This window comes from Anabrus simplex, chromosome 1 (assembly GCF_040414725.1).
Source record: "Anabrus simplex isolate iqAnaSimp1 chromosome 1, ASM4041472v1, whole genome shotgun sequence".
In the NCBI taxonomy this organism is placed as follows: domain Eukaryota; kingdom Metazoa; phylum Arthropoda; class Insecta; order Orthoptera; family Tettigoniidae; genus Anabrus; species Anabrus simplex.
Genome location: NC_090265.1, coordinates 626,634,749 through 626,648,096, shown reverse-complemented (window position 1 = coordinate 626,648,096; position 13,348 = coordinate 626,634,749). Strand labels below are relative to the sequence as shown.

General features: G+C 42.7%; 1 protein-coding gene across 1 annotated transcript in view; it reads left to right on the top strand.

Moving 5' to 3' along the window:
* The first annotated feature begins 3,244 nt into the window (after positions 1-3,244).
* LOC136871249 (pro-neuregulin-2, membrane-bound isoform) overlaps positions 3,245-13,348 on the top strand; it is a 198,264-nt gene continuing 188,160 nt past the window's right edge. The window contains exon 1 of the mRNA XM_067144968.2: positions 3,245-3,418. Within this exon, the coding sequence (XP_067001069.1) occupies positions 3,261-3,418 (158 nt within the window). The 5' untranslated portion in view covers positions 3,245-3,260. The remainder of the gene's footprint in view (positions 3,419-13,348) is intronic.

Below are 13,348 nucleotides of genomic sequence, written 5' to 3'. Positions count from 1 at the left end.
ACAGTGGGGTTCGAACCTACTATCTCCCGAATACTGGATACTGGCCGCACTTAAGCGACTGCAGCTATCGAGCTCGGTGCTAATGCGAGTCAATACAGAGTTTCATGGACATTTTTCGAAAATTAAAGAACGCCTGAGGGTATTGAATAAAAGAACACATTTCAGAAAGAATTATGTAAATAAGTTAATTTGGCCAGGATTTGAATCAAAAAGAAAACGAGTAAAAAAACAAGCGATTTTAGTCTATTTTTTCGTAACTGCAGTTAGGCCGGAAGTGATTTTCAAAATTTGTGTTATTTTTTCCTTAGTTTGATAGAGCTATCCAATATTCACAATTTGAAAACTTTCTGGAACTTTTAGCCCTTGAAATTTCGGCACAGTTGAGGAAACTGTTTAATTTTACGTTTTTGTAGTATGGGGTCGCCTACTTTGTCGGCTAAGATAGTTTTCAACATTAAAACAGCGACAATCAACTTCTTTCCGTTGATTTCAAGTTATCGAGAATATCTCCTCGAGCTCCTAATGGGTGATAAAGAAATGCAGAGCACGCGGTTTCTATTCTAAGCTTCCTTGTCGCCGAATGTTTGCCAGATATTGGATGTGATCCTGGAAGTGTAGCGCCTGCTCTTCTTCTCTCTCTTTTCCTCTGGTGGTAAATATTTACCATGTCTGACTCCTCCTATCCCGCAGGAGATTCAGCTGCCTGACACATGCCGACCGGCCGCCATCCACTGCCCTTACCCAAGACTCCACATTTACAGCAGAAGTAGCCAATATCTGCAGCCAAGTTTCGCTTCAAAGGTTCTTATCAAAGAAAGAAGGGATAAATGTGAGTGATACTTCTCTTCCCTTCTGTCAAGACGTGGACTACAAGTTGTTGTCCACTTAAAGCGTTAGGAACTGTTCTGTGTCATGTTTTGTTATTATTGTACCCATCAATTTTAGTACTTTAATTTATTTATTGCATTTTTATTTGTCGGGACTCAGAATATGATGCATGCTATTATGCCGAAACATAGCATACCTAGTGATTCAAAAGTATACACAGAAATTGAAGTAGCACGTTGAGGGGTCCAACAGGACGAAGCTAGGACGAAGCTCTGTGCCAGGACAAGCCTGGAAATGTCAGGAATGACATAATGGACAAATTTATTTTTTCCTAAATACTTAGACATAACCATTGTTTTATTTATATTAAACCAAACCCCATGGGACTACAGCCCTCGGAGGGCCTTGGCCTACCAAGCGACCGCTGCTCAGCCCGAAGGCCTGCAGATTACGAGGTGTCGTGTGGTCAGCACGACGAATCCTCTCGGCCGTTATTCTTGGCTTTCTAGACCGAGGCCGCTATCTCACCGTCAGATAGCTCCTCAATTCTAATCACGTAGGCTGAGTGGACCTCGAACCAGCCCTCAGGTCCAGGTAAAAATCCCTCACCTAACCAGGAATCGGGGCCTCCAGGTAAGAGGCAGGCACGCTACCCCTACACCACGGGGCCGGTGTTTTATTTATATAGATAATAATTTATCAGTACAACGAGCAGTGTTAGTCGAAGCTTTTTTTTTTTGCTCTAACCCGTACAGCTCCAGAAGAAGGACCTTTCGAACGTCTCTTGATTCTCATATTCTCCGAAGTAGGTAAGGTAAGGGTTATTCTGCGAAACCTCCGCAGAGGTGTTCCTGAGCCGGAGTTTACGTGCGGTAGGGTGGCCAGTTCCTTTCCGCTCCTCCATTCCCTTACCCCCCCCCCAACAGCGCGTGGCAACCCATCCAACTCCTCACCACGCCCAATGTTGTTTAACTTCGGAGATCTCACGGGATCCGGTGTTTCAACACGGCTACGGCCGTTGGCTATTCTCCTAAGTAACTAACACTTAATCAAGTGACAGTGTTCTTCCCTGTGGGATGAAATTCCGGCATCTCGGTGCCTCTGTAAGAGTAGGTTGTTATTGGGACGTAAAACTTACAACATTTATTTATTTTTATTGGAGTCAGAAACAAACAAAATATGTAGACCCACAAATGGCAATCTTACATTAAGTCACATTACTGTATACCAGTGAGGTGCAAAACTCAACAGTGTTTGTTGTCGCAAGGAGATAATCTTCGACTGTACATGATGCAGGGCACAGCAGGCAATCCAGTAGATATTCCATGGTCTGGGCTTTTCCGCACGTTGTCGTCATTTCTGGAGATTACTCTTGGAGCATCCAAGTCCGACTCGTTGGCTGAATGGTCACCGTACTGACCTTCGGTTCAGAGGGTCCCGGGTTCGATTCCCGGCCGGGTCGGGGATTTTAATCGCTTCGGATTAATTCTTCTGGCTCGGGGACTGGGTGTTTGTGTCCGTCCCAACACTCTCCTCCACAACACACTACACTACCAACCACCACAGAAACACGCAATAGTGATTGCATCCCTCCATAAAGGGTTGCGTCAGGAAGGGCATCCGGCCGTAAAACAGGGCCAAATCCACATGTGCAAAACAGATCGCACCCGCGACCCCACAGGTGTGGGAAAAAGCGGTAGGAAAAGAAGAAAGAAGAAGACTCTTGGAGCATCCAACTCCAGACCGAAGATGACTGTGTGATCACTAAAGCCCGGATTTTCATGCGGTAATAGGTTAGATTGCAAACTAATTTGGTTAGTAGAAAGTGTCGGCCACCCGCTCTTTCATAATGTAGAAAGAGTAACATAAATTATAGGGGTTCTGATGAGCCGTACCCCTAATGTTCATGCAAGCCCCATAGCATAGTCGTTGTGAAGGTAGACTATACTTGCTTCTCGCTTCAGTAAGTTTGCATTCTAACCTATTAGTGCATAAAATTCCGGGCCCTAGTGATCACCGCACAATCCAAGTTTGTTCATGCTCAGGTGGGAGGATTTCCGAAGGGCGATGCCATGTATAGTTATTCCAAACTCGAGAAAACCATTTTCTTTGTTGTAGACGATGAGGTTTGCAAGACTGCAATGGTTTTTCAGGAAGCTTCTCTTGGATCTTAATCTAGGGCCAGCTGGTACGTAACCATATAGCGGGTGGGATTGCTGACGGACCTGTTTAGTTGGCAGCTACCTCATGACGAATAGCTGATGAGCACTTTCAGCGGTTGACCTTCCTTCTTTCAAGCAAATTCTTCTTCCTCGCTTTTGTACATGTCTTTTAATATACTTAATTTGTATTGTGTTGTATGTGTAGTCGTACGATAGTAACTGGAACAGTGACAGTTTTCGTTTGTTCCAGTTCCACCGCAGCTCTCCGGGATGAAAGACAAGCACGAGGTGGAACTCAAAAATACACTGAGGCTAGAGTGCCGAATGCGTGGCCGGAACCGAGGCGCCGGTCAACAGTACAAGCTGCGTTGGTTTAAGGATGGGGTCAAGCTCGATCCAGCGAGGAACCGCAGAATACGAATAAAGAGGTAAGTTACGTAAGCACTTAAAGGAATTAATTGCAATTAACTAGGGATTCTTGTAAATTCATTCTATATTATGGTGGTTTATTTCTGAAAATATGTCATTGGCTTTACTTTTGAAAAAAGAATTCGTAGAAAGTTCATTTAATAGAGATGTTTCTATCGCGAGAGCTTTTCAATTACTTCGTATATTGATCTGAAATATTTCAGTGGCAGTGCCATAGCAATTCACATGTTTGATTGGTTAAATAACGGCCTGATGTTATCGTGCAGTAATGAGACGCCTGTTCTTAGTTACTCAGGTCGCTTTGTATATCCTGAGGTCTTGATGTCCTTCTATACACATAAATTAAACAACACAACTAACTTCAGCAACGTCGGGCACTATTTTCCGCCAGCTATATGATGCCACGACTGATGCTGGAAGATAATGAAATGGTTGTAAATACTCGGGTTTGGAGATGAAATTGATTGAAACATGGAACAATACAAATGTGACAGCTCTCATTATCTTCCTTATCCAGCCTCTTACGTACGCGGGGCTAAGTGGCTCAAATGGTAGACCACTGGTTTTCTGGGCCAAGCTCAGTCCAATAATAAAGGATAATGCTCAAATACATCAGCCACGTACCTACAAATTTACTGCTATATAAAATAACTCCTGTGATACAAAATGTCAAGCCCCGTGATGATTCCTAAAACCTTTATTACCGAGCTCGATAGCTGCAGTCGCTTAAGTGCGGCCAGTATCCAGTGTTGGGGAGATAGTGGGTTCGAACCCCACTGTTGGCAGCCCTGAAGATGGTTTTCCGCGCTTTCCCATTTTCACACCAGGAAAATGCTGGGGATGTACCTTAATTAAGACCACGGCCGCTTCCTTCCCATTACCAGGCTTTCCCATCCCATCGTCGCCATAAGACTTATCTGTGTCGGTGCGACGTAATGCAACTTGAAAAAAGAACATTTATTTATTTATTTATTTATTTATTTATTTATTTATTTATTTATTTATTTATTTATTTATTTATTTATTTATTTATTTATTTATTTATTTATTTATTTATTTATTTATTTATTTATTTATTTATTTATTTATTACAGAAGTTACCCCCAGTTATAAAAGGCAGTTCAGAGTGCATAAATGGAACATTAAAAAAATAACACAGAAAAAGCAAACAGACAAACAAAGCGTATTCATGTACAACGATAATTTGTTTTTAAATTTTAGTAAGTGCATTAATTGTTATCAGTAAAAATCTACAATAATAAGGAATACTCTACTCATAAGACAAGTTTTACAATGAAGGAATGTATTGGAATATTTAATAAAGACAGCTTATTACTAACCATAAATAAAATTCACAAATCAGTATGTGTAAACCAATGTGAAACAGAAATTCGCAAATTGGCATCGCAAAATCAATATTATTAACATTGAAGGCTGTTCGATCAAACTTATCACATATTCTAACCAATGGGGAATTTATTTGGCTAACGGGCATGGAACGTCCATAGTTGAGTGGTTGCCGTGTCCTCAAATTAATTAATTTTACACTGAAGTTCACCCTAGCAAGTAAATCGCTATGAGTATTTCATGGGATATACAACCAATAACATTACAGCATTACCAGTTTCACGAGTGGGAGACCTGCGATAAAACGGAACTGTTTCTAGTTGGTCATTCCTAGGCGGAAGAATAAGAGGTAGCAACGGAGAAACATGAATGGGACCATTGCTAAACTACTGAAATTGTTGGACGTGCGGAAGTGTCATAAATATTCTTCTTCTACCGCTTTTTCTACATCTGTGAGTTCGCGGGTGTGAACTGTGTAGCACATGTGAATTTATATTATGGCCTGGTGCCCTTGCTGACGGCAACCCTGTATGGAGGTACGTAATCACTACTGCGTGTTCCGGTGCTGGTTCATAGTGTGGTGTGTTGTCTGATGGAGAAGAGGAAAGTTTTAGGACAAAAAACACCCAATCCCCGAACGAGGAAACTTAATCAGACGCGAGTGAAATCCCCAACCCGGCCGTGAATTGTACTCGGGACCGTGTGAATCGAAGGCCTCACCGCTGACCATTCAGCCAAGGAGTCCGACATGGAAGTGTATTTCCTTTTTACAATTGGCTTTATGTCCCACCGACACAGATACAGTATGTCTTATGGCGACGATGGGAGAGGAAAGGCCTAGGAGGCGGCCGTGGCCCCAGAATTTGTCTGGTGTAGGGAAAACCATCTTCAGGGCTGCCGACAGTAGGGCTCGAACCCATTATCTCCTGAATGCAAGCTCACAGCTGCGGGCCCTTAACAACATGGCTAACTCGTTCGATTGGAAGTGCAATAAGTAGGTATACTCCATATATTGCACCCATTTTCTAGAGAAACAAGAGAGAGAAGGTTATATTCGTTTCTCCATGGATATATGCAGCCACTCCAAGATTTAATATTCTCTTTGCTTGAGCGCTGGCTAATCATAACGTTGCTCAGTCTCATGTTGAAACAGTTACCCCTTGAGGAAAAGGCGTTATTTTAGCAATTAAGAATTACAGGTACAGACACCACAATCACGCATATCTTCAGACATACTCCCTCCTATTCTATACTACAAGCAGTCTTCATGCTTGTAAAATGTCAATGAATAACGTCCGAAGGTGATTTTGTGCTACACTTCACATTTCGAATTATTTATTACCGGGCGAGTTGGCCGAGCGCTTAGAGGCGCGCGGCTGTGAGCTTGCATCCGGGAGATAGTGGGTTCGAATCCCACTGTCAGCAGCCGCGAAAATGGTTTTCCGTGGTTTCCCATTTTCACACCAGGTAAATTCTGGGGTTGTACCTTAATTAAGGCCACGGCCGCTTCCTTCCAACTCCTAGGCCTTTCCTATCCCATGGTCGCCATAAGACCTATCTGTGTCGGTGCGACGTAAAGCAACTAGCAAGAAATATTATTTGTTGTCTCGACTTGACGTCCAGTGACTATCACTTCTTCCCTAAGTTGAAACAACATTTGGCTGGAAAGCGATTCAGCACCGACAACGAGGTGAAAGATGAGGTTCACAACTTCCTGAACAGCATGGCGGCGAGCTGGTATGACATGGGCAAAAAAAAAACTGTCACAGCGTCTACAAAAATGCATCGACCAAAGTGGTGATTATGTAGAAAAATATCTAAATGTTCAAGCTGTAAAATGATGTAAAACATTGTAGAAATAAATAGGTCTATGTATTTGTAAAAAAAAAAAACAGGAGACAGCAGTTGCAGCAATTCCCTAAACTCCTTGCCTTACATTTTATTTTTATTATTATTATTATTATTATTATTATTATTATTATTATTATTATTATTATTTATGATGAGGCCTGCTAGGTGCAATACGTCAATTTCAATTCATCCTTCCTTGTTGTTTTCCTCTTCTTCCGTTCTTTCCAGTTTTACTTCATTGCACAATACTGTATTCTTTTCTCCTCAGACTTCATTGGATCGGCTTCCCTTTGATTTCCTTTTCATACTTTCCTTGGAATCGTTTCATTCTGAAAACGGTCATTTAAAAAATTACCTTTCCATTGTTTCCTCTTGCCTTCTTTTATTTATTTCTAAACCTTCCTTGACCTCTTGTATCCAGTTTGTTGATTTTTTCTCCCAAAGGTACTTGAATATCTGTTATCATCCATTCTACAGATTATTTTTCTTATTGTTCCTGTTATATTTTCTATGTTCTGGTGTATTTCCATATTTATTCCTATTTATTCCATTGGACCTAGGATTTTCCCCATGATTCTTCTTTTTAGTTTATTCAAATTGTTATTAATATTATTATCATCTTGATCATCAGCCTATAACGAGCACCATCATAGGTCTTATGTAGTCGGAAGTGATGGTCGTTCACAGTTATAATCATGGTTGATCTTGTGAGATACTGGAGGCTACAGTTCCTGTAGATACTTGCATCCTACTGAAAACAAAGATTCCCACAGTTGTGGGGAATATTCTCAATCAGGCAGTGACGTACTTGTATCTTCATACAATATTCACGTGTGTTCACATAGTGTACTGTCAGAGCCCGTCCACCATATGTGATCTGAATCATTTATTCTGCCTCGAGTCCAACAACGACACGATTTAGTAATCACATTAAAACAGCATTAACATTATGACCACATCAAAAATCTAACAACACAGGCTTACATATAACAGCTGTATAATCCAAATTTCCCTCTTACGATAGGAAAAGTTACGGTCACCATTAACCCGATTTAATGCGAGCAATTTGGAAACCACCTTAAGTGCAGGGCTTCTCATAAAGCAGCGAATTGGTTAAAACATTTTTTTTCATCTCCATTGTTCGGCTAACCTCTTCAAGAAGATATATCCTTAAAGATACTCTGAAATGTACTCAACTACTTCTTTCTGTATTTTACTTTAGATTATTATTAGTAAAAGAACGGCATTTTCAGATTACTGAATATAATTGTTGACAAGTGCATGGAGATTATTTGTTGTTTCAATTAACATCCAAATCAGGCAGCCTCAATTCGATACGCTATGACGTCGTAACCGAATGTCCTGTCACCCGATATTCTGGAGCAAGCCCTGTGCTGATGACAACGTTAGCAGATCCTGTCCGTAACACTTGTGATCATACTTGAACTAATACTAACATTTAATATCTCATGCGTTAATTTCAAATATCCCCACCTTGAATAAATGTAATAGTTCTTATTTTGCGTTTGGTTTTTATTAATGAAAAACCCGTCAATTTAGGGATAGTGTGGTTTTAAACTTCCCCCTCAAGAACTAAATTGATATGATTTTCTTCAATAAGAACAACAACAAAAAGGCACCATTTCATTTATTTAGGCGGGAAGAATTAACGCACGGTATATTAGAGGCATGTAAAAGGAATTGATTGCAATCTAAATAGTTTCAGTATCAACCAGATCAATTATTCATAACTGCTACTTACCAATTTTTAAATGTGTTTTAGGTCGCACCGGCACAGGCAGGTCTGAACGACAAGAATAGGATAGGAAAGGGCTAGGAGTGGAAATGTAGCGACGAAGACTTAAATAATTGTTTAGTGTTAAAATGGGTAAAACCGAGCTCGATAGTTGCAGTCGCTTAAGTGCGGCCAGTATCCAGTATTCGGGAGACAGTGGGTTCGAACCCCGCTCTCGGCAGCCCTGAGGATGGTTTTCCGTGGTTTCCCATTTTCATACCAGGCGAATGCTGGCGCTGCACCTTAATTAAGGCCACGGCTACTCCCTTCCCACTCCTAGCCCGATCCTATCCCATCGTCGCCATAAGACCTATCTGTGTCGGTGCGACGCCAAGCAATTTGTAAAAAATAATGGTAAATATGGAAAAACCATCTTCACTACTGACAGTGAGGTTTGAACCCGCTAACTCCCGAATGCAAGCTGACAGCTACGTGACCCAAACCACGCAGCCACTCCCTTGGTACAATATATTTAAAATACATTCAACAATCTCCAGAAATAAATATTACGGACTACTAGCTACCTACTGAACAGTACCTTTTGTCATTAACAGTAAGGGAGAAAGAGAGATGAATACATATTGAAGTAATATATTTTTGAATTCGTCCGACTCCTTGGCTGAATGGTCAGCGTTGAAGCCTTCTGTTCAGATAGTCCCGGATTGGATTCCCGGCTGGATCGAGGGTTTTTAATCACGTGTGATTAATTCTTCTGGCTCGGGGACTGGCTGTCTGTGTTTGTACCAACACTCCCCTCTTCATATTCAGGCAACACACACTACACTACCAACCACCACAGAAACACGCAATAGTGATTATATCCCTCCACATAAGGTTTGCGTGAGGAAGGGCATCCGACCTTAAAACATGACCAAATCCATATGTGCGGCACAGTTCGCACCCACAACCCCAGGGTGTGGGAAAAGCGTTAGAAGAAGAGGGATAATATAACATTCCATCGCATTAATTTCATAGTATTAATTAAACGACACTGCGCTCTAGTTACACGTGTCTGCTACTCCCGCACTGTAATAAACAACTGTGCCTCTATGGTCGCTCGATAGCTCGGGTTCGATTGCCGGCAGGATGGGAGGTTTTAACCTTAAATAAATTCCCTTGCTAAGAGGACTAGATGTTTGTGCTGTCCCCGACATCCCTGCATTATCCTCCACCATAATTACACTCAGTTTCCCATAAAAGGCAGATGCCACCCACCTTCGTCGGAGGGTCTGCCTTGTAAGGGCTACACCAGGATAGCAACAGCCACCCGAAATTATTTACATTATCACATGGAGGAAATTGTAAGAAATTTTACCCTACCTGGTATATGATAAAATTGGTTTTAAATACACCATAATATTCATAAAGCTACTAATTCGGCCTTGGGAGAAATCAAGAGTTCAATAAAGGCGGTAGAACGAAACATAATAAAAATATTGTGATAAATGCTGCCTGATCTGTATATGAAGATAGCCGCTTACAATTGGAAAGGAATATACTTCGAATTATTGTGGTTCAATTACATTTTTTCTTTCTTTCTTTCTTTCTTTCTTTCTTTCTTTCTTTCTTTCCTTCTTTCTTAATCGGTTTACCGTTCAGGATTGGTTTCCCCTCGGACTCAGCGAGGGATCCCGCGTCTACTGCCACAAAGGCAGTGTCCTGGAACGTGAGGCTTTAGGTCGAGGAGATACAATTGCGGATGAGGACCAGTACCTCGCCCAGATTTCCTCACCTGTTATGCTGCACTGTGGCCTTGTGGGGGGATAGAAAGATCGGGACGGATGGGCAAAGAAGCGGCTGTAGCCTTAAATTAGGTACCATCCCGGCATTTGCCGGAAAACCACGGAAAAGCACTTCGAGGATGGCTAAGGTGGGAATCGAACCCTAGTTGACCACCCGAGGCTCAGAGGACCCCGTTCCAGTCCTAGTGCCTCTTTTCAAACTTCGTTGCAGAGCCGGGAATCGAACCTGGGCCTGCGGGGGTGGGGGGGTGGGGTGGCAGCTAATCACACTAACCACTACACAAAAGAGGCGAACTCATTTACAGTCACTTCGAAAAAGTCCGGCCCCATGGCTAAATGGTTAGCGTGCTGGCCTTTGGTCACAGGGATCCCGGTTGTTGTTGTTTTTTTTTTTTTTACGTCGCACCGACACATATAGGTCTTATGGCGACGATCGGACAAGGAACGACTAGGAGTGGGAAGGAAGCGGCCATGGCCTTAATTAAGGTACAGCCCCAGCATTTGCCTGGTGTGAAAATGGGAAACCACGGAAAACCATTTTGAGGGCTACCGACAATGGGGTTCGAACCTACTATATCCCGAATACTGAATACTAGCCGCACTTAAGCGACTGCAGCTATCGAGCTAATCGCGGGTTCGATTCTCGGCAGGCTCGATAATTTTAACCATCATTGGTTAATTTCGCTAACGCGGGGGCTGGATGTATATATCGTCTTCAACCCCATTTCATCCCCATCACGACGTGCAGGTCACCTACGGGAGTCAAATCAAAAGATCTGAACCTGAACTTGTCCTCGGACACTCCCGGCACTAAAAGCCATACGCCATTTCATTTTTTTACTTCGAGAAAACAGGGCGTATAGACCTATTTACCACTGTTCGAGAATAGGCCTCAATTACATTTGAAATTTGCTTCTATACGACCTTTCATGGTCGTACTTGTATCCAGCGTGTGAACTGCACTCGATTGGTAGTTCACAAGCCGTCTTCCTATTTCTACAGCAATTTTCTCATCTGTACTTGACGTAATATGACTCAAGATGGAGGGTTATGTTGCGAGCCATTGTACCCAGACAAGCCAGTCATCAGTCACTGGCTAAGGAGTGTAATTGGAAGAGTTAGTAAACGTCGCGGCGAGCTGGCAATGTTGGCAAGGCCACGTACATCAGACCTGACCACTGCCAATTCACAGGCTTACCTCATAGGGCACACCACTAACTGGGTATTTTTACATAAGACTCACACACACAATTAGTCTACACTTTATTTAAAGCGGAACAGTTGAAATGAGGCCACTGTGTTGACGGAGACATTTTCCTTAGCGCACTCCAAAATCTACATGCGTCATTTTTACCTTAACACTAATTGAATCTGTCGGTGAAGAAATGAACGCTTTTATTTTACCGTTGTAGTTCGCAGATAGGAAAAAAGTACAGCAATGCCTATGTCCTCTTGAATGTTAAATCTCATAATTAAATGTTTGGGATAGATGAGACAAATATGAATGAAAGTTTGGATGAATAATCAATTAATATATCCTAAATTCAATGGTGATAATCACTTCACTGTTAGATCAACGGTATTGCTATAATTAATTGCCGAAGAACAGCTGGTCGGATCGGAGCATTTACCTGGCGACTTAGTTGCACATGCAACTAGCAGAAATATATCGATAGTTCCATTTTAACCGAGCTGAGTAGCTCAGTCGGTAGAGTGCTGGCCCTCTGAGCCCAACTTGTCAGGTTCGATCCTGGTTCACAGCCTGTTTCCAGTCATTTGAATGGCTCAGAAATGGAATGAATGAAACCCCCAACTAGCGGCGAGGAAAGGAATCGTGCCGGCTGACGAAACCTGTCGCACTTCTCTGGGACAAGTGTTAATGACTGACAAATGAAATGAAATGAAATGAAATGAAATTATATTGGAGAGTGTTGCTGGAATGAAAGATGACAGGAAAACCAGAGTACCCGGAGAGTCCCGCCGCTGCTTTGTCCAGCGCAAATCTCACATGGAGTGACCGCGATTTGAACCACGGAACCCTGCGGTAGAGGCCGGCGCACTCAGTCGGATGGTATCTGAAGGTGCTCAAATACGTCAGCCTTGTATTGTAGAATTACTGGCATGTAAAAGAATTCCTGCGGGACAAATTTCCGGTACCTCGGCGTCTCCGACAACCATAAAATTGTAGTTAATGGGACGTAAAACCAACAGCATTATTTATTTACTATTATAATGGAAGCTGAAGTGTTGTGTAGCATGAATTAATCTGGTTCACTTTTTTTTTTTTTTACAATTGGCTTTACGTCACACCGACACAGATATGTCTTATGGCGACGAAGGGATAGGAAAGGCCTAGGAGTGGGAAGGAAGAGTCTGTGGCCTTAATTGAGGCAGCATTTGCCTGGTGTGAAAATGGGAAACCACGGAAAACCATCTTCAGGGCTGCCGGCAGTGGGGTTCGAACCCACTATCTCCCAGATGAAAGCTCACCGCTGCGCACCCCTAACCGCACGGCCAACTCACCCGGCGGTTCACCTTTATACAGGTGTCCTTAAAAAAATTTGCATTCTTTACAGACAAGGCAGCACCCAATAAACGAAGGAAAAACAGGTCTTAAAACATTGGTAGCAAACCCAATATCTTAGGAGTTATGGTTCGCGACCACTATCATCAATAATTACCATATCTTTGATCTACCCTTGTCCGACTCGTTGGCTAAATGGTCAGCGTACTGGCCTTCGGTTCAGAGGGTCCCGAGTTCGATTCCCGGCCGGGTCGGGGATTTTAACCTTCATTGGTTAATTCCAGTGGCCCGGGGGCTGGGTGTTTGTGCTGTCCCCAACATCCCTGCAACTCAAACACCACACATAACACTATCCTCCACCACACTAACACGCAGTTACCTACACATGGCCGATGCTGCCCACCCTCATCGGAGGGTCTGCTCTTACAAGGGCTGCACTCGGCTAGAAACAGCCACACGAAATTATTATTATTATTATTATTATTATTATATACCCTTGACGACATGTGCTCGATGTGACTGCCAACCATTGCAGTGCAGCCTTCCGTCGTATGGAATTGCGCATTCGTTGGAACACCCCTGGCTACGTGAAAAAGAGCCGGTGCCCGTCATGCATGTACCACATTTGCTGTCGTTTACGACCAATGCTTAGGTAGGAACGTGTTTCCGT